The sequence below is a fragment of the Papio anubis genome, chromosome 11 (genome assembly GCF_008728515.1).
Source record: "Papio anubis isolate 15944 chromosome 11, Panubis1.0, whole genome shotgun sequence".
NCBI lineage: Eukaryota > Metazoa > Chordata > Mammalia > Primates > Cercopithecidae > Papio > Papio anubis.
Genome location: NC_044986.1, coordinates 38,987,668 through 39,007,172, shown reverse-complemented (window position 1 = coordinate 39,007,172; position 19,505 = coordinate 38,987,668). Strand labels below are relative to the sequence as shown.

Genomic DNA, 19,505 nt, shown 5'->3' with positions numbered 1-19,505 from the left:
AGTTTCCTCTATACTTTCTTTTAGTAGTTTCAGAGTTTGAGGTCTTAGATTTAAGTCTTCAATTTATTTTAATTTGATATTTGTATATGATGCTCTTACCATATACGGGTCCAGTTTCGTTTTTCTGCATATAGATGTCCGGTTTTCCCAGCACCATTTATTGAAGAAAATATCCTTTCCCCAAGGTATGTTCTTGGCAATTTTGTGAAAAATGGGTTCATTTTAGGTGTGTGGATTTATTTCTGGGTTCTCTATTCTGTTCCATTGGCCTATGTATCTGTTTTAATGCCAGTACCATGCTGTTCTGATTACTATAGCTCTGTAGTATAATTTGAAGTCAGGTAATATAATTCCTTCAGTTTTGCTCTTTTTTCTTTGGATAGCTATGGTTATTCTGTTTTTTGTTCATTCTCTATGAATTATTGGATTTGTTTCTCTATTTCTGTGAAGAATGTCATTGGTGTCTTGATGGGGATTTCATTGAATATGTGAAGTGCTTAGGATAGTATGGACATTTTAACAATTGTTGAAGATTTTGCATTAAATCTTCCAGTCCATAAACATGGAATATATTTCCATTTTTTGGTGTCCTCTTTAATTTCTTTTATCAATGTTTTATAGTTTTCATTGTAGAGATCTTTGGTTAAGTTATTCCTGAATATTTTATTTGTGTATAGCTATTGTAATGGAATTACTTCCTTTATTTCTTTTTCAGATTGTTCACTGTTGACATATAGAAATGCTTCTGATTTTTGCATGTTGGTTTTATATCCTGCAACTTTACTGAATTTGCCAGTTCTAATAATTTTCTTGGGAAGTTTTTAGACTTTTCCAAATGTAGGTTTATATCATCTACAAACAAGAGTAATTTGACCACTTCCTTTCCAATTTGGATGCCCTTTATATCTTTCTGTTGTCTGATTGCTCCAGCTAGGACTTCCAGTAACATGTTGAATAGCAGTGGTGACAAGTGGGCAGCTTTGTCATGTTCCAGTTCATAGAGGAAAGGCTTTCAGTTTTCCCCATTCAGTATGATTCTAACAGTGGGTCTATCATATACAGCTTTTATTATGTTGAGGTATGTTCCTTCTATCCCCAGTTTTTGAGGGCTTTTATCATGAAGGGATGTCCAATTGTATTAAATGCTTTTTCAGCATCAATTGAAATAATCATACCATTCTTATCCTTCATTCTATTGGTATATCACATTGACTAATTTGTGTATATTAAACCATCCTTGCATCCCAGTCATAAATCCCACTTAGTTATGATACATGATCTTTCTAATGTATTATTGATTTTGGTTTACTAGTATTTTGTTGAGGATTTTTGCATCAATATTTATCAGCGATATTAGCTGGTAATTTTTCTTTTTTTGTCTGGTTTCAGTGTCGGTAATACTGGCCTTGTAGAATGAGTTTGGAAGTATTTCCTCCTCCCCTATTTTTCAGAATAGTTTGAGTAAGTTTGGTATTATTCTTCTTTAAATGTTTGGTGGAATTCAGTAGTGAAGCCATTAGGTCCTAGGTTTTCTTAACTGAGAGACTTTTTCTTAAGGCTTTGATCTTTTTACTAGTCTGTTCAGGTTTTGGATTTCTTCATGATTCAATGTTGGTAGGTTTTACATGACTAGAAATTGTCAATTTCTTCTAGATTTTCCAATTTATTGGCATGCAGTTGCTCATAGTAGCCACTAATGATCTTTCAAGTTTCTGCAGTATCAGTTGTAATGTCTCCTTTTTCATCTTTGATTTATTTGTATTTTCTCTTCTTTTTTCTTATTCTGGCAAAAGGTTTGTCAATTTTGTTTAACTTTTCAAAAACAAATGTCTTATTTTGTTGATCTTTTGTATTGTTTTTAAATTTCAATTTTATTTATTACTGCTTTGATCTTTATGATTTCTTTTTTCTTACTAATATTGGGTTTGGTTTGCTCTTGCTTTACTTATTTTTTAAGATGCATCATTAGATTGCTTATCTGAAGAGTTTCCTGTTTTGTGATGCAAGCAGTTGTAGCTGTAAACTCCCTCTTTGTATTACTTTTGCTGCATTCCATAGGTTTTTGTATGTTGTGTTTCCATTTTTTTTTTAAATAATTTTTTCAATTTCCATCCTAATTTCTTCATTGACCCACTGGTCATTCAGGAGTGTATTGTTTAATTTCCATGTATTTGTACAATTTCCAATATTTTTGTTATTGATTTTGAGGGGTTTTTTTTCTTTTTTGATAGAGTTTTGCTCTTGTTGCCCAGGCTGGAGTGCAATGGTGTGATCTTGACTCACCGCAACTTCGAGTTCAAGTGATTCTCCTGCCTCACTTACTCTCCTGAGTAACTAAGATTATGGGCATGTACCACCACATCTGACTAAATTTTATTTTTAGTAAAGACGGGGGGGGTGGTTTCTCCACATTGATCTGTCTGGTCTCAAACTCCTGACCTCAGGTGATCCACCCACCTTGGCCTCCGAAAGTGTTGGGATTACAGGTGTGAGCCACTGCACCCAGCTGATTTCTAGTTTTATTCCATTGTAGTCAGAGAAGATGCTTGATATTATTTAAATTTTGTGTCTGTGAGAGAGGGAAACATCATGTTTCTGTCTATCCAGGACATGGAGCTGGTGCAGCCCAGTCACCCTTCATGGAGAGATCAGTGAATCTTACCAGGAACTTCTCAGCCATACTTATCAAACCCCGTGCCTGTGCTCATCACTGAGGTATTTATGGGTAAGCCAGCTTTGCCCAGCTGTGGCCCTGCATCCCCACAGAACAGGAAGCTCAGGGAACTGGGCACTCCAATGTCCGGCTTATCACCTGAAACTACAGAGAACATCTCGCAGTAAACAAAGATACCCTACATACCCATCTGCTTGTGCCACAGCTGGTTCTTACCTGTAAGTGCCATCTACTTGCTTATAAGTTGAATCGGACAGTTTGATATAAAATCTGCTGACAGAGGGTACAGTTCTATAGAAGAAAAGCCAAAAGACCTTACCCAGTATACTCTACAGTTACACCCCATAGGAAGGGAGAGAATGATAAAGGAAAAGAAATAATAAGGAAAGAAAAAATTATATCCACAGAAAAATAATTTCAAATTTTAAAGTGGCATCCTCTCCACATGAGAAGGAACCATCATGAGAATTCTGATACCACGAAATATCTGAATGTTGTAAACCCCCAAAAGATCATACTAGCTCCCCAGAAATGAACCCTAACCAAAATGAGAACTCAGAAATGACATATAAAGAATTCAAAATATGGATTGCAAGGAAGATCAATGAGATTCAAGACAAGGTTGAAAATGAACACAAAGAAACTACTAAAGTAATTGGGGAAATGAAGAAAAAGAAAAACATCTTTAAAAAATCAATCAGAATTCTGGAATTGGAAAATTCACTTAAAGAATTTCAGAATACAATGGAAAGATTTACCAATAGACCAAATCAAGCAGAATAAAGAATTTCAGAGTCTGAAGACCAGTCTTTTGAACTAACCCAGTCAGACAGAAATAAAGAAAAAGAATTTTAAAAAATGAAGAAGGCTTTGAGAAATATGTGATGATGTCTAGCAACCAAACCTATGAATTATTGGCATTCCTGAGAGAGAAGATAAAGTAAACAGCATGGAAAATGTATTTGAGAGAATACTTCAAAATTTTTTTTCAAGAAAAAAGAGCAACAAAGTCTGGATGACAGCACATCAGTGTGCATCATAATTTACTGAATATCTTAAGACCACTTTTGAGATCTACCACTCAGAAAAAAATTCTTTTGAAAATATTACTGCTCCTTGACAATACACCTAATCATGGCACCCATGAGCACTGATGGAGATGTATCAAGAGATGTTATTTGCATTATTGACAACACAACATTTATTCTGCAGTCACGAATCAAGTAGTAATTTCAACTTGTAAGTCTTATTATTTGATAAGTACGTTTCAGAAGGCTATATCTGCCAGAGATACTGATTCCTCAGGTTAATGTGGGCAAAGTAAATTAAAAACCTTTTGAAAAAGATGAAGAATATTTGTAATTCATGAGAGGATTTCAACTGTCAATATTAACCTGAGTTGGAAGAAATTGATTCCAACCCTCATAGATGACTTGGAGGTTCAAGACTTCAGTAAAGAAAGTAAATGCAAATGCGGTGGAAATAGCTAGAAAATTAGAAGTGGAGTTTGAAAATGTGACTAAATTGCTGCAATCTTATGATTAAACTCTAATGGATGATGAGCTGCTTCTTACAGATGAGCAATGAAATTGTTTCCTTGACAATGAATCTACTACTGTTGAACATTGTTAACACGACAAAAAAGGATTTAAAATATTACATAAACTTTGTTGGTGAAGAAGCAGTGGGATTTCAGAGGATTGATTCCAATTTTGGAAGAAGTTTTACTGTGGATAAAATGTTATCAAACAGTATCACATGCTATAGAAAAATATTTCATGAAAGGAAGAGTCAATTAATGTGGCAAGCTTCATTGTTGTTTTATTTTAAGAAATTTTCACAGTCACTCAAAGATTCAGCAAGCACTACCATGATCAGTCAGCAGCCATCAACAGTGAGCTAACACCCTCCACTAACAACAAGATTATGACTTGCTGAAGACTCTAATGATCATTGCACTTTGTAGTCATAAAGTATTTTAAAATTAAGTTATGCACACTTTTTAGGTGTAATGCTATTGCACACTTTACCTCCAGTATAGTATAAACATAGCTTTTATACATACTGGGAAACCAAAAAATTCATGTGTCATGCTCTATTGAAATATTTGCATTGTTGTGGTGGTCTGGAATTGAGCACATAATATCTTCAAGATATGCCTGGTGATCCTCATAACCAAAAACGTAGTTTTCCATCCAGTTTTGTACATTGTGGTCATTCTTCACTGTGTGTCTGTTTAATAATATACCTATCTCCTGTATACCACTGAAGCACATTTTGTTGCTATTCTATCATCTCTCTTTCTTGGTGTGTATTACTTTATTCTATTATTTCTGAAAATGACAGGGAAAAAAAGTTACAGATGCAGCTATGTCTGGAGGTGACTAAGAGGTGGGAGAAGCCATAATTTCTCAAGTGTTCTCTACTAAATTCTCTGAGATTGGCTCTTCCATTGGTTATTCTGAACATGTCTTACTTCTGCAGTAATGGAGAGATGAAAACACTATATTTTTTTTCCCATTCTCTTGAACACCTATGACCTTTGTCTCCTTTGAGTGAAATAACAGTCTTCTATTTAATGTGATGACTTTTTTGATGAAGGAACAGAGTTACTAGAGTATACATTCAGGGAAACAAATGCTTTTGGAGTTTGTTTTGTTTTGCTAAAATTGCTCTTGAGGCAACTGTGTTATAAGCAATAATGTACCACAATGGAAATCATAAGATCTCCATTCAAATCTGAGTTCTGCCAAATAATCAGATATGTGACACTAGATAGATCTCCCTTTCCCCATTTGAAAAATTAAAAAATGTTAATCTTTGCCTTCTAGTGCTTTGAAAACAGTTTAATGATATACTGGTGAAAATTCCCTTTAGTTGCTTTCAACAACTCTGTCATTGTCTTTTGAAAATTAAGTTATAATATGTCTCGATATGGGTCTCTGATGATATATTCAGTGGAGTTTCTTGAGCTTCTTTAACGTTTAAATTAATGTCTGTCCTTTGTCCACAAGTGATTTTCTTCTGGCCAAACTGTGAGGGATATATGTAGCTTTTTAAACTCTTTGTAGCTATCTTATTCAGGAATAGAATGAGAGGCAGGTTTGCCCAGTACAGTTCCTAACTTGACTTTTCCCTTTGGCTTAGTGATTTTGAGACCCTGAGATTTATTTTTCTTTCACATTTTCCAACATTTATTTTCTCTTGGAAAAAGCATTTCTCAAGAAAATGAGTCTCTGGTTTCAGATTTTGTCTGATCTCTCCTGGTTAGGACAATGTATTCCTAGATGGGTAGGAATTATTAGGAAAGCTCATTTTTAACAGGTGGTAAAGTCACACATTTTATGAAGAGAAAATCAGGAGAAGAAGGGAGAAAAACAACAACAAACAACAACAGCAAAAATAACAATCCTGGAAAATGGATACAGACCATATTACCCTGAAGTCCATACATTAGTAGGCAGGTATGAAAGTAGTTTATGTATGTAAATAGGTTACTGTTATTTTCTTCTGAAGTTTAAGTTGTCTAGCTTCAGTTTACAGGGCTTTAAGAAGAACAACTTAAATTTTAGTTACTTCAAATCAGGAAAAAATTGGGGGAAAAGGAAGGAAGAAAAAAAGAAAAACATTATTTCAGAGACTTGTAGGCAGGAAAAATTCTCAAATGCAGTCCAAACTTTAGAAAATAATAAAAATCAAAACTATTTGACAAGACTACAATCTAAAAACAATTGTGCTATAGTTTATTGTGAAACAATTTTTCTCTTTGTAATCCCATTTTCACGACAGACAAATCATAGGACAAATTCATTTGCAAAATAAATTTTAGTCTTATACTTGTCCAGAGTATTTGCATAAAGTCAGCAAAAATAATTGTTTGCCATTTAGGCTTTTTTTTTTTTTTTGGTTTAAATTGGCTTTACTAGAACTTCATTTGAGAAAAAATCTCAGATTTAGCTTCAATGCCTTAGGCCCAGCTTCTACCTATGAATTCCTGTGTTAATTGGAGGAATTCCTCACCTCAAGGTCCCAGGAAAATTTGAGGCCCCTGGACTTATCAGAAAATGACATCCTTTAGTTATCATGGGACAGAAACCTGTACAGTGACTGTGTCAACAAGGTACGAGGCCAGCTTTCCCAGGGGGTTTTTATTGGTTCTGCAAGTCAATTTTGATTCCTTTAAAGAACTTGTTTGTAATTGAATGCATGCCATTCCAGTCAAAACCTTGGTAAAATAACCAGGATCTCCTATTGTGTTCTGTTACAAAAGAAAATAGATTCTTAATAATTTTATGTAAGTAACTGTATTGTTATAAGAATACTCACAGCTAGTTTCCAAATTTTGAAGACATCAGGTAGAAAGAAACATGCTCCAAATTTTGCTTATAGGAGTATAGTTTACTCAATTATTAAAAGCTGTATATAGCCCAAAAGAAAAGTTCTCTTGGCTCTGAAAAACAAACAAAGGATTAGCAATGTTTTAAGTAAAATGTCATAAAATAATTATTTCAATCTTCTGTTAGTTCAGCTCATGCAGTTAACTCTTGTTTTGCTTGATATTCATAAATATTTCAGTTCTCCATGGGAGTCTTGGAAGTTTTTCCTTTACTCTAGTGTCACAATCTCCAGAGTTATCAGAAACTTGCATTCAAGCACACTTGTCAGAGTCTTACAGCTGATTGTAAAACCACCTTTTGGAAAGGATAAAAGTAACACAACTGTGGATGACAGAAGTCTCAGAACAGTCATAGTTAAATACACAATTTACAAGGAAATTTGGTTAAATCTGTGGCATATAAGAATTTTACATAATAATCATAATTACTACTGATAACATATGCTAAGACATATCAGAAACATAGGAATTTCATAGAATTCAGGAACACATACTAATAACACATTTATATAAATATAATCCAAAGAAGGCTAAACATCACTTTATATATGACAATATTTTCTGTATGATTTTATTATATCAAATAAGCCAAATATATCTCTTTTGGACTTCAGGGGACTAATATCAAAATTTTAATGAGGACCAAAGGTAGAATTTGATTTTGGAAAGTTTGTTAAATATAAAAAGTTTAAGACACTTGATATCACAAAATTGGATCACAGGTTATTGTAAAATAAGTCATTCATTTAGCCAACATGATAACTCAACAATTTGAGTGTTGGGAGCAAGGCCCCCAAAATCCTGGCTGTAAACTGGCCCCGAAACTGGCCATAAACAAAATCTCTGCAGCACTGTAACATGTTTGTAATGGCCCTAATACCCACGCTGGAAAGTTGTGGGTTTACCAGAATGAGGGCAAGAAACACCTGGTCCCCCCAGGGCAGAAAACTGCTTAAAGGCATTCTTAAGCCACAAACAATAGCATGTGCAATCTGTGCCTTAAGGACTTGCTCCTGCTGCAGTTAACTAGCCCAACCTATTCCTTTAATTCAGCCCATCCCTTCGTTTCCCATAAGGGATACTTTTAGTTAATTTAATGTCTATAGAAACAATGCTAATGACTGGTTTGCTGTTAATAAATTTGTGGGTAAATATCTGTTAGGGGATCTCAGCTCTGAAGGCTGTGAGACCCCTGATTTCCCACTTCACACCTCTATATTTCTGTATGTGTGTTTTTAATTCCTCTAATGCCACTGGGTTAGGGTCTCCCCAACTGAGCTGGTCTTGGCAAGTGGCATCCATCATGGGGGCTCGAATACAGGTCGAAGGGTCACCGGAGCGGCAGTTGGAATGGAAAACTAGCTGGAGGATACCCGAGTACTCTTAAAGCAATCTCCATGGTGAGTAAGAAAGGGAATGCAGAAGTGTCAGGGTAGCAATGGGACAAGTGTGGAGTCTGGTTCATTTCACCTTGGAACTTTTTCACACTGATGATGAGGAGGAAGGAGAGTATAGCGAAGTAACAGAAGAGGTTACAGAGCATGTTTACCAGTTAAAGCTAAGGAGGCAAAAGAAGGAGAGGTTCATCCTTACCTTTCTTCACCACTTCCTTATTATTGTGAAGAAAATGACCCTCCAGATCTTTCTTATCTGGAGGACACTGGGTGAAAAGTAGTTGCCCCAGTGACTGTTTGAGCAGCACCTCGAGTGACTGTTCTTATTTCTATTCAGGCAGGAATTCAGTAAGCTAGATGAGAGGGTGATATAGAGGACTTGGCAGTTCCCTGTTAGAATACACCCCCCAGATAAAGAGGGAAATATTACAGCTACATTTGAGCTTTTTCCTTTTAAATTACTCGAAGAATTTAAACAAGCTATAAATCCAAATGGACCAGGTTCTCCTTTTGTAATGGAACTATTAAAGAATGTTACTGTTTCCAGTTGGATGATACCTACTGACTGGGATGCTCTTACTTGAGTGTGTCTAACTCCTGCTCGGTTCTTACAGTTTAAAACTTGGTGGGCAGAGGAAGCATCCATTCAGGCTGCTTGTAACACCCAGGCACAACCTCAAATTAATATAAATGCAGACCAACTTTTGGGGGTTGGTGGCTGGGATGGTTTAGATGCACCAGTGGTCATGCAGGATGATGCCATAGAACAGCTTAGATGAGTGTTCATTACAGCTTGGGAAAAAATCACTTCATGTGGAGAACAATACACTTCCATTATTGCTATAAATCAGGGACCAAGAAAATCATATGTTGATTTTATAGCTTGGTTACAGGAGTCTCTTAAAAAGATGATTGCAGATTCAGCTGCTCAGGATATAATGTTGCAGTTATTAGCTTTTGGCAATGCTAATCCCATTTGCCAGGCTGCTCTGCAACCTATCAGATGGAAAGTACATTTAGTTGATTATATCAAGGCCTGTGATGGTATCGGAGGTAATCTGCATAAAGCTACTGTGTTGGCACAGGTAATGACAGTACTGAGAGTGGATGAAGGAAATACTCCAATTCCTGGAGCTTGTTTTAACTGTAGGAAGCATGGTCATACTAAAAAAGAATGTGGAAAAAATCAGCGAGTCAGGCCACCAGATAGGGGAAAAAAGAAAACCATTGAGCCTGAAATATGTCCACAATGTAAAAAAGGAAAACATTTGGCTAGTCAGTGTCACTTTAAGTTTGATAAAGATGGGAACCCAATTTCAGAAAATGCCATGAGGGGCCCATCTAAGTCCCCATTCTAAACTGGGACATTTCCAGTTCAGGCCATTCCCTCACCCCTGTACAATATATGTCCCCCACCACAGGCGGTAGTACCACAGTAGATTTATGCTGCACAAAAGCTGTGAGCCTTCTGTATAGGGAACCCCCACAAAAGGTCCCAACAGGAGTCTGTGTACCCTTGCCAGCAGGGACAATAGGATTACTTTTAGGAAGGTCTAGTTTAAGTTTGAAAGGCTTACAAATAGATACAGGAGTCATTGATTCAGATTACAATGGGGAAATTCAAATTTTTATATCTACTTCTGTTCCCTGGAAAGCAGAGCCAGGAAAGTGCATAGCACAGCTCCTGATTGTGCTGTATGTAGGAATGGGAAAAAGTGAAGTTAAATGAATGGAAGGATTTGGAAGCACAAATAAACAAGGCAAAGCAACTTATTGAGTAAATAAAACTACTGATAAATGTCCTACCTATGAAATAACTATTCAAGGAAAGAAATTTAAAGGTTTGGTAGATACAGGAACTGACATTTCAGTCATTTCTCTACAGCACTGGCTGTCCACGGGGCCAATTCAACCCACTCAATTTGACATTGCTGGAGTTGGTAAAGCCCCTGAAATATATCAAAGTAGTTATATTTTGCATTGTGAAGGGCCCAATGGACAACCTGGGACTATTCAACCAATTATAACTTCTGTACCTATAAATTTATGGGGAAGAGATTTATTACAACAATGGGGAGCACAAGTTCTAATTCCAGAACAATTATATAGCCCTCAAAGTCAACATATAATGCATGAAAAGGGGTATGTCCCTGGTATGGGACTAGAAAAAAATTTGCAAAGTTTAAAAAGTTCCTGCCAAAGATTAGGATATCATTTTTGATGGCAGCCATTGTGAAGCCTCCAGAACCTATACCTTTAAAATGGTTAACAGATAAGGTAATTTGGGTAGAACGATGGCTGCTAAGTAAAGAGAAACTGGAGGCTTTAGAGAAATTAGTTGCTGAACAATTAGAAAATGGTAACATAGCTCCAATATTTTCCCCTTGGAATTCTCCAGTTTTCATAATTAAGAAAAAAATCAGGTAAATGGAGAATGTTAACTGACTAAGAGCCATCAATTCAGTTATACAACCTATGTGAGCTTTACAGCCAGTATTGCCTTCTCCTGCTATAATTCCAAAAAATTGGTCTTTAATAGTCATAGATTTAAAAGACTGTTTTTTTACTATCCCCTTAGCTGAGCAAAACTGTGAATGTTTCCGTTTACAATTCCTGCAGTAAACAACCTGTAGCCTGCCAGGAGTTATTATTGGAAAGTGCTGCCACAGGGCATGTTAAACAGTCCAACAATTTGCCAGAAGTATGTGGGCCAAGTGATTAAACCTACTCGTAAAAAATTTTCACGGTGTTACATTATTCACTATATGGATGATATACTTTGTGCTACCCCCACTTGAGAAATATTACTCCAGTGTTATGGTCACTTGCAACATTCAATTTCTCATGCTGGTTTAATTATAGCTCCTGACAAAATTCAGACTACTACTCCTTACTCCTACCTGGGGACCTTAGTAAATGACACTACCATTGTGCCACAGAAAGTAACCATACCTAGGGATCAATTAAAAACATTAAATGACTTTCAAAAATTACTAGGGGACATTAATTGGATACGACCTGCTGTAGGCTTTCCTACCTATGCCATGAGTAATCTGTTTTCTGTCCTTAGAGGAAATCTTAGTCTCACTAGCTCTCAGCAATTAACAAAGGAGGCTGAGGCAGAGTTACAACTGACTGAGAAGCAAGTCCATAAAGCTCAAATAAATAGAATAGATCCAGAGAAGACTCTAGATTTGCTAATTTTTTCAACTCAGCATTCACCTACTGGTGTTATTGTCCAAGAACAGGACTTAGTAGAGTGGCTTTTTCTTCCACATACTAATTCATGGACTCTAACTACTTATTTAGTTCAAATCGCTACTATTATAGGGATTGGGAGAATTTGGATTGTTAAATTACATGGATATGATCCTGGAAAAATTATTATCCCTCTCATGAAGGCACAAATACAGCAAGCTTTTCTAAAAAGTCTTACTTGGCAAACCCATTTAGCTGACTTTGGGGTATTCTCAATAATCATTTTCCTAAAATGAAGTTATTTCAGTTTTTGAAATTAACTAATTGGATTCTCCCCAAAATAACTAAATTTAAACCAATTGAAGGTGCTGAGAATGTTTTTACAGATGGGTCTAGTAATGGTAAAGCTTTTAATTTCGGCTCAACAAGTACAATTTTCTAGACGCCGTATACTTCAAAAAGCAGAGCTTGTAGCAGTAATTGAGGTATTGACTGCTTTTGATATGCCTATTAATGTGATTTCTGATTCTTCATACGTGGTTCATTCCACACAGTTAATTGAAAATGCTCAGTTATGATTTCATACAGATGAACAACTGATGACTTTATTTACCCAATTGCAAATAGCAGTTAGGAGTAGAATGCATCCTTTTTACATCACTCACATTAGGGCTCATACACCTCTTCTAGGACCTTTGACTGAAGGGAATCAAATGGCTGATCGCCTAGTTCCTAATGCAATATCTAATGCTGGATATTTTCACAATTTAACCCATGTTAATGCCTTTGGTGTCAAACACAGATACAGCATTACCTGGAAAGAAACTAAAGCTATTATCCAGCGATGCCCAACTTGCCAAATGGTACATTCCTCATCTTTTACAGGAGTTAATCCTTGAGGACTGGAACCTAACTCTCTTTGCAAATGGATGTCACACATGTTCTCTCATTTGGGAGACTAGATTACATACATGTATGTGTGGACATCTTTTTTCACTTTTTCTTGGCTACCTGTCAAACAAGAGAGACTTCTGCCTGTGTTAAATGTCATCTTTTGCAGTGTTTTGCAGTGACGGGCATTCCAGCTACTATTAAAACAGATAATGCTTAGGTTATACTAGCTAAACTCTAGCTTCATTTTTCTTTATGTGGAACATTAAACGCATTACTGGTATCCCATACAATTCTCAAGGACAAGCCATAGTGGAAAGAATGAATCTCTCCCTAAAACAGCAGTTGTAAAAGCAGAAAGTGGGAGACAGAGAATATGGAACCCCACAGATGCAACTGAAGCTAGCATTATTAACTTTAAATTTTTTGAGCCTGATGTTATCAGCAGCTGAACAGCATCCACAGAAACCAGCTACAAAGACAGAAACAAAACAACTGATTTGGTGGAGAGATCCAATAACAAAAAGTTGGGAAATAGGTAAAATAATAACTTGGGGTAGAGGTTATGCTTATGTTTCTCAAGGACAAAATCAACAGCCAATTTGGATACCAACAAGACACCTGAAACCTTGTCATGAGCCAGATGCCAAGGAAGAGACTCCAGGAGGATGCTGAGGACCCACCAGTTGCAGCTGCAACATGTTGAGACTGATGCTGAGGAGGACCCCAACTGTCACGATCAATGCCCATCGAACACAGCCACCCACCTGGGGAAAGATCAAGAAGCTGTCACAGATGGCAGAAGAAAACCTGAGAAAAGTGGGACAACCAGTGAGAATGAATAATTTAATGGTAGCTATGATAGTGGTTATCAACACTGCCACGAGTATTCCTTCAATAAGGGCTGACACAGAGAACAGTTATACTTATTGGGCATTTTTATCAATCTTGGCTGGCAATAATGCCTGGATGCAATTGCTCTGACACAGTTACACATGCTTTCTGATCTCAGTATTTACCATAATAAATCTGCTCCTATAATTGAGGCATACCGCCTTCAAAATCCTATTTGTAAACAAAGTAGAATCTGGCCAGAAGTAACAAACATACTTGTTTAGCAAGATTGCATTGCAGAACAGGCAGCGGTGCTGCACAACGATTCCTATGGAGTCATTACTGATTGGTCCTCTAAGGGGATGTTTAGCTTGAATTGCACCTCTCAGTCTGTGTGCCATGGCCATACTATGTTCAGATGATCTGAACAAAATGGTCAGATGGTAGAAATGATAAGAAGTACAGCAAAAGTTCCTATTATCTGGAACCATGGTGGTATTGTGGCACCTCAACCTCAAAAGATATGGCCTGCTCTAGGAGCTTAACATAAGGATTTGTAGAAACTATTAAATGCTCTTAATAAGATCAAAATGTGGGAAAGCATAAAAAAACATCCAGAAGGACACTCTACAAGCTTGTTTTTGGATATAGCAAAATTACAAGAACAAATATTGAAAGCATCCCAGGCACACCTGACCTTAATGCCAGGAACTGGAGTGCTTAAAGGAGCTGCAGTCAAATTAGCAGCTAGTAACCCATTAAAATGAATAAAAACACTGGGAAGCTCTGTGATTTCAATGATGATTGTGCTTTTAATCTATGTTGTTTGTCTTTGTATAGTCTGCAAATGCAGATCCTGACTCCTGTGAGAAGTAGCTCACTGTGACAAAACTATCTTTGCTTTTATTGATTTGCAAATCAAAGAAAGGGGACATGTTTGGAGCAAGCTCCCAAAATCTGGCAATAAACTAGCCCCAAAACTGGCCACAAACAAAATCTCTGCAGCACTGTAACACGTTCATCATGGCCCTAATGCCCACACTGGAAGATTGTGGGTTTACTGGAATGAGGGCAAGGAACACCTGGCCCATTCAGTGTGCAAAACTGCTTAAAGGCATTCTTAAGCCACAAACAATAGCGTGAACAATCTGTACCTTAAGGACATGCTCCTGCTGCAGTTAACTAGCCCAACCTATTCCTTTAATTTGGCCAATACCTTCATTCCCATAAGGGATATTTTAATTAATTTAATATCTATAGAAACAATGTTAATGACTAGTTTGCTGTTAATAAATTCGTGGGTAAATCTCTGTTAGGGGATCTCAGCTCTGAAGGCTGTGAGACCCCTGATTTCCCACTTCACACCTCTATATTTCTGTGTGTGTGTATTTAATTCCTCTAGTGCTGCTGGTTTAGGGTCTCCTCGACTCAGCTGGTCTCGGCATTTGAGGAAAAAAAGGTTGAAAATCTTTATTCTTTGAGAGAGAAAACTTAATTTCTCAAACAATAAGTCCTAATAGTTCATGTGGAACCAAAAAAGAGCCTGCATTGCCAAGACAATCCTAAACCAAAAGAACAAAGCTGGAGGCATCACACAACCTGAATTCAAACTATACTATAAGGCTACAGTAACCAAAACGGCATGGTACTGGTACCAAAACAGAGATACAGACCAGTGGAACAGAACAGAGCCTTCAGAAATAACACCACACATTTACAACTATCTGATCTTTGACAAACCTGACAAAAACAAGAAACAGGGAAAGGATTCCCTCTTTAATAAATGGTGCTGGGAAAACTGGCTAGCCATAAGTAGAAAGCTGAAACTGGATCCCTTCCTTACACCTTATACAAAAATTAATTCAAGATGGATTAGAGACTTAAATGTTAGACCTAAAACCATAAAAACCCTTGAAGAAAACCTAGGCAATAGCATTCAGGACATAGGCATGGGCAAGGACTTTACGTCTAAAACATCAAAAGCAACGGCAACAAAAGCTAAAATTGACAAATGGGATCTAATTAAACTAAAGAGCTTCTGCACAGCAAAAGAAACTACCATCAGAGTGAACAGGCAACCTACAGAATGGGAGAATGTTTGCAATCTACTCATCTGACAAAGGGCTAATATTCAGAACCTACAAAGAACTCAAACAAATTTACAAGAAAAAAACAAACAACCCCATCAAAAAGTAGGCAAAGGATATGAACAGACATTTCTCAAAAGAAGACATTTATGTAGCCAACAGACACACGAAAAAATGCTCATCATCACTAGCCATCAGAGAAATGCAAATCAAATCCACAATGAGATACCATCTCACACCAGTTAGAATGGTGATCATTAAAAAGTCAGGAAACAACACGTGCTGGAGAGGATCTGGAGAAACAGGAACACTTTTACACTGTTGGGGGACTGTAAACTAGTTCAAACATTGTGGAAGACAGTGTGGCAATTCCTCAAGGATCTAGAACTAGAAATACCATTTGACCCAGTCATCCCATTACTGGGTATATACCCAAAGGACTATAAATCATGCTGCTATAAAGACACATGTACACGTATGTTTATTGCGGCACTATTCACAATAGCAAAGACTTGGAACCAACCCAAAAGTCCATCAGTGACAGACTGGATTAAGAAAATGTGGCACCTATACACCATGTAATACTATGCAGCCATAAAAAAGGATGAGTTCATGTCCTTTGTAGGGACATGGATTCAGCTGGAAACCATCATTCATAGGAAACTATGGCAAGAACAGAAAATCAAACACTGCACGTTCTCACTCAAAGGTGGGAATTGAACAATGAGAACACTTCAACACAGAAAGTGGAACATCACACACTGGGGCCTGTTGTGGGGTTGGGGGAGGGGGGAGGGATAGCATTAGGAGATATATCTAATGTAATTGACGAGTTAATGGGTGCAGCACACCAACATGACACATGTATATATGTAACCAACCTGCACGTTGTGCACACGTACTCTAGAATATGAAGCATAATAATAATAAAAAAAAATTAGACCAGCGTCGTGGTGGGTGCCTGTAGTCCCTGCTACTCGGGAGGCTGAGGCAGGAGAATGATTGGAACCCGGGAGGTGGAGCTTGCAGTAAGCAGAGATCGTGCCACTGCACTCCAGCCGGGGCGACAGAGCGAGACTCCGTCTCAATAAATAAATAAATAAATAAATAAATAAATAAATAAATAAAAAGTCTTATACTGACGCATTGTGATACTTTGTCTCACTGAGTCAACAATTGCTCATTTCTAAAAAAAAAAACAAAGCAAAGTTTAGTTGATTTCAGAGATCCCTTCTGTCTACAAATTATCTGTAATTCTTTCTTTCTATAAACTGAAAGATCTAGGCAGGAGCCTCAACTCAGTAGGAGAGAGAAGGAGCCGAGCTGGGACACCTAGCTCTGAAGGAATGAAATGATTATACTAAAGAGAGCAATTGAGCTTATTTTACCCAAAATAAGGTGGTATATTTCTGTTAGACTTTAGGGTTACATGAGTCAAGGACAAAGTTATTGCTTTTCTTTGTCCTGTATAAAGGGATCTCCAAGGCCTTTGACTTACCCAAGAACTAAAGGTTATAAAACCAAACTCTTCTGACCTCTCAATCTAGTCAACTGGGGCTGCAATTATTGATGGAATTAATGTTTATTTTGAAAATCATTTACTAGACTGAATCACAAAATACTGAATCATTGTATGCAATCAGTAAATATTGGTGGACTCAATTGAACTCAAAGTTTTGCTTGAAATGAAACCTTCAAGATGCAGGGCTTATGGGTTCTAGTCCCATAAGACATGGAACATGGTGCTGGCTAAGGTAGACACCATGTTCCTGGCTAAGGTACTGAATCTTCAAGGCTCAGCTTCCTCATTCCTGAAATGGGTCAATTTTATTGTAAGCAAAGGTAATTGAGAGATTCCAAAGGGACATGAGGCATAACAATTCTCTGTAAATTGTTAGAATCCATGTTAAAAATGACCAGTAAAGCATGGTGCAGCTGTGTCTTAACATAACTTTATTTTTCTCAATAAAAGAAATGGAAATAAACCCACTAGGGAATTTAGCACAAATATGATGATATAGTTAAAGAAAATGGCTTTGCACAAGTATTGTCATTAGTGATCTAGTAAAGTGTATCTTTCTAGTTGTATTTAGACCCTCAACTCAATATGTCAGCTCCTGTTAAGGTCTATACATTGTGGTGGTTCTGTATTGTGGACCCATTCAGTGATTTTCCTACCTCTCATCCTCTGTTGCATCCACAGCTGTGGTTCTGTCCATAATTTCCTTTGCTTGCTGTGCATTATTACATTATTTCTGAAAACGAGAGACCAAAAACAATAGAAAGCAGCCAGGTCTGGAGGTGACTGGGGGATAGAAAAGCCCAAGTTTCTCAAACCCTTAGCACCAATTTCTTTCCTCAGTTACACTGAGCTTTTCACCTCTGCAGTGATGGAGAAGGGAGAACTCTTATTTCTTTTCATGAGCATCTCTGGTGCTGTGTTCCTTAGAGACAAATAAGGAGTTCTATTTAATGTGAAGCCTGTTTTATGAGCAGAATCAATGTGGTGTATATTCAGAACAACTAATATTTAGAAGTTTGTTTTGCTGTAATTGTTCTCAAGGCAGCTCTGGTGTAAGAGATAATACACTATGATGGGCATCAGAAGACCTCAGCTCAGATCCCAGTTCTGCCAGCTATGAGCTGTGTGGCACTGACAGATGTCCTGTTCTCCCAGGGTCTCCCTTTTCCCATTTGAAAAATAAAAAGTAACAATTCCTGCCTTCACATATTTTTTTTTAGCAGGTTTAATTGTAAAGGTGTTTATATCTGCTAAACTAATTTATTTGATATATGTTTGGTTATTTAAGATGTACAAGTTATGCTAGCTATTTCATGTTTAAGCTGCTGTATTTTTAGTAGGCTATATTAAATATTTGAAAGGATTTCATTTTAAAGAACAAAGTCTCCTAATCTTTGTATAGCATTGACATACTTTTTAAATATACAAGGCATGGAATACATTACTTTCCCTCAAAATCATAAGTTCCCAACTGGTTATTAATCTAAGAATTCAGAATTTTGAGTAATTGTTTTTGCATCAGATTATTTACTTCAGTGCTCTCAATCGTGATGGTGCATTGGAACCATCTGGGTTAACATTTGTTTTTTATTACCAATACCTAGGCTCCAACCTAGTATAATGAAATAGGAATGTACAGAGTGGGCACTGAAATGAAGGAGAACAAGATCAAAGGACATTTTATTTTTATCTCTATCAGTGGGTCAAAGTCCTTTCAGAAGGAGCCTGTAGTGGACCTAGGTGATTGGTCACTTTATACGTCAAAAAGGCACACACTGAATTAGCATGGAGTGTTATAAAAGGCTTGGAGCGCAAGCTCATGGTTGTCTTAACAAGAAGAGAAGGCTTCAATGGATTCTCTTGTGGTCCTTGTGCTCTGTCTCTCCTGTTTGCTTCTCCTTTCACTCTGGAGACAGAGATCTGGGAGAGGAAAACTCCCTCCTGGCCCCACTCCTCTCCCAGTCATTGGAAATATCCTAAAGATAGGTATTAAGGACGTCAGCAAATCCTTAACCAATGTAAGTATGCTCCTTCAGTGGCTTGCAAAAGGTAAGTAAATTCACCTGTATTGTTTGAATAAAGTATATCCCTTGAGGTACATTGTTACAAGAGATCATTGCAAAGTAAAATACTTTGAAAGGCTTTTGTTGCCTTTTCCAGTCTGTCAGTATCAGAAATAGTGGAATGAGATCATGTATTTTGTGAGTAGAGAAAGATTTAGGTCTTTGCATGTTAGATTCAAAATAACAAGTCAATAGTTTGAAATGCTGTGTTTCTTCTTCATTTCATAGCCATTTGCTATAAATTTTGGCTGAAGGTAAATGGTAAGGGACGTGTTTGTTGTTAGAGATTTTATTAAGTCCTCTACTATATTAGCCATGTGTTTTATTCAGAATAGCCATGAAAACTGAACTTCTCTGAAGAATTAATTTATGCCTGTTGTAAAGGAAATAGCTGTGGATTCAGGACCAGCAAAAGCAGATAAATGGTAGATAAGAAGTTACAGGCT

At 37.0% G+C, this 19,505-nt stretch overlaps 1 protein-coding gene across 2 annotated transcripts in view; it reads left to right on the top strand.

Annotated features, from left to right (window-relative positions):
- LOC101012978 (cytochrome P450 2C9-like) overlaps nt 1–19,505 on the top strand; it is a 104,784-nt gene that overhangs the window by 44,768 nt on the left and 40,511 nt on the right. The window contains exon 1 of one of the 2 annotated variants that reach the window (XM_031652616.1): nt 18,757–19,014. The exons of the other annotated variant lie outside the window; for it this stretch is intronic. Within the exon in view, the coding sequence (XP_031508476.1) occupies nt 18,847–19,014 (168 nt within the window). The 5' untranslated portion in view covers nt 18,757–18,846. Of the gene's footprint in view, nt 1–18,756; nt 19,015–19,505 lie in introns of those variants that run through there. 2 annotated transcript variants of the gene reach the window in all.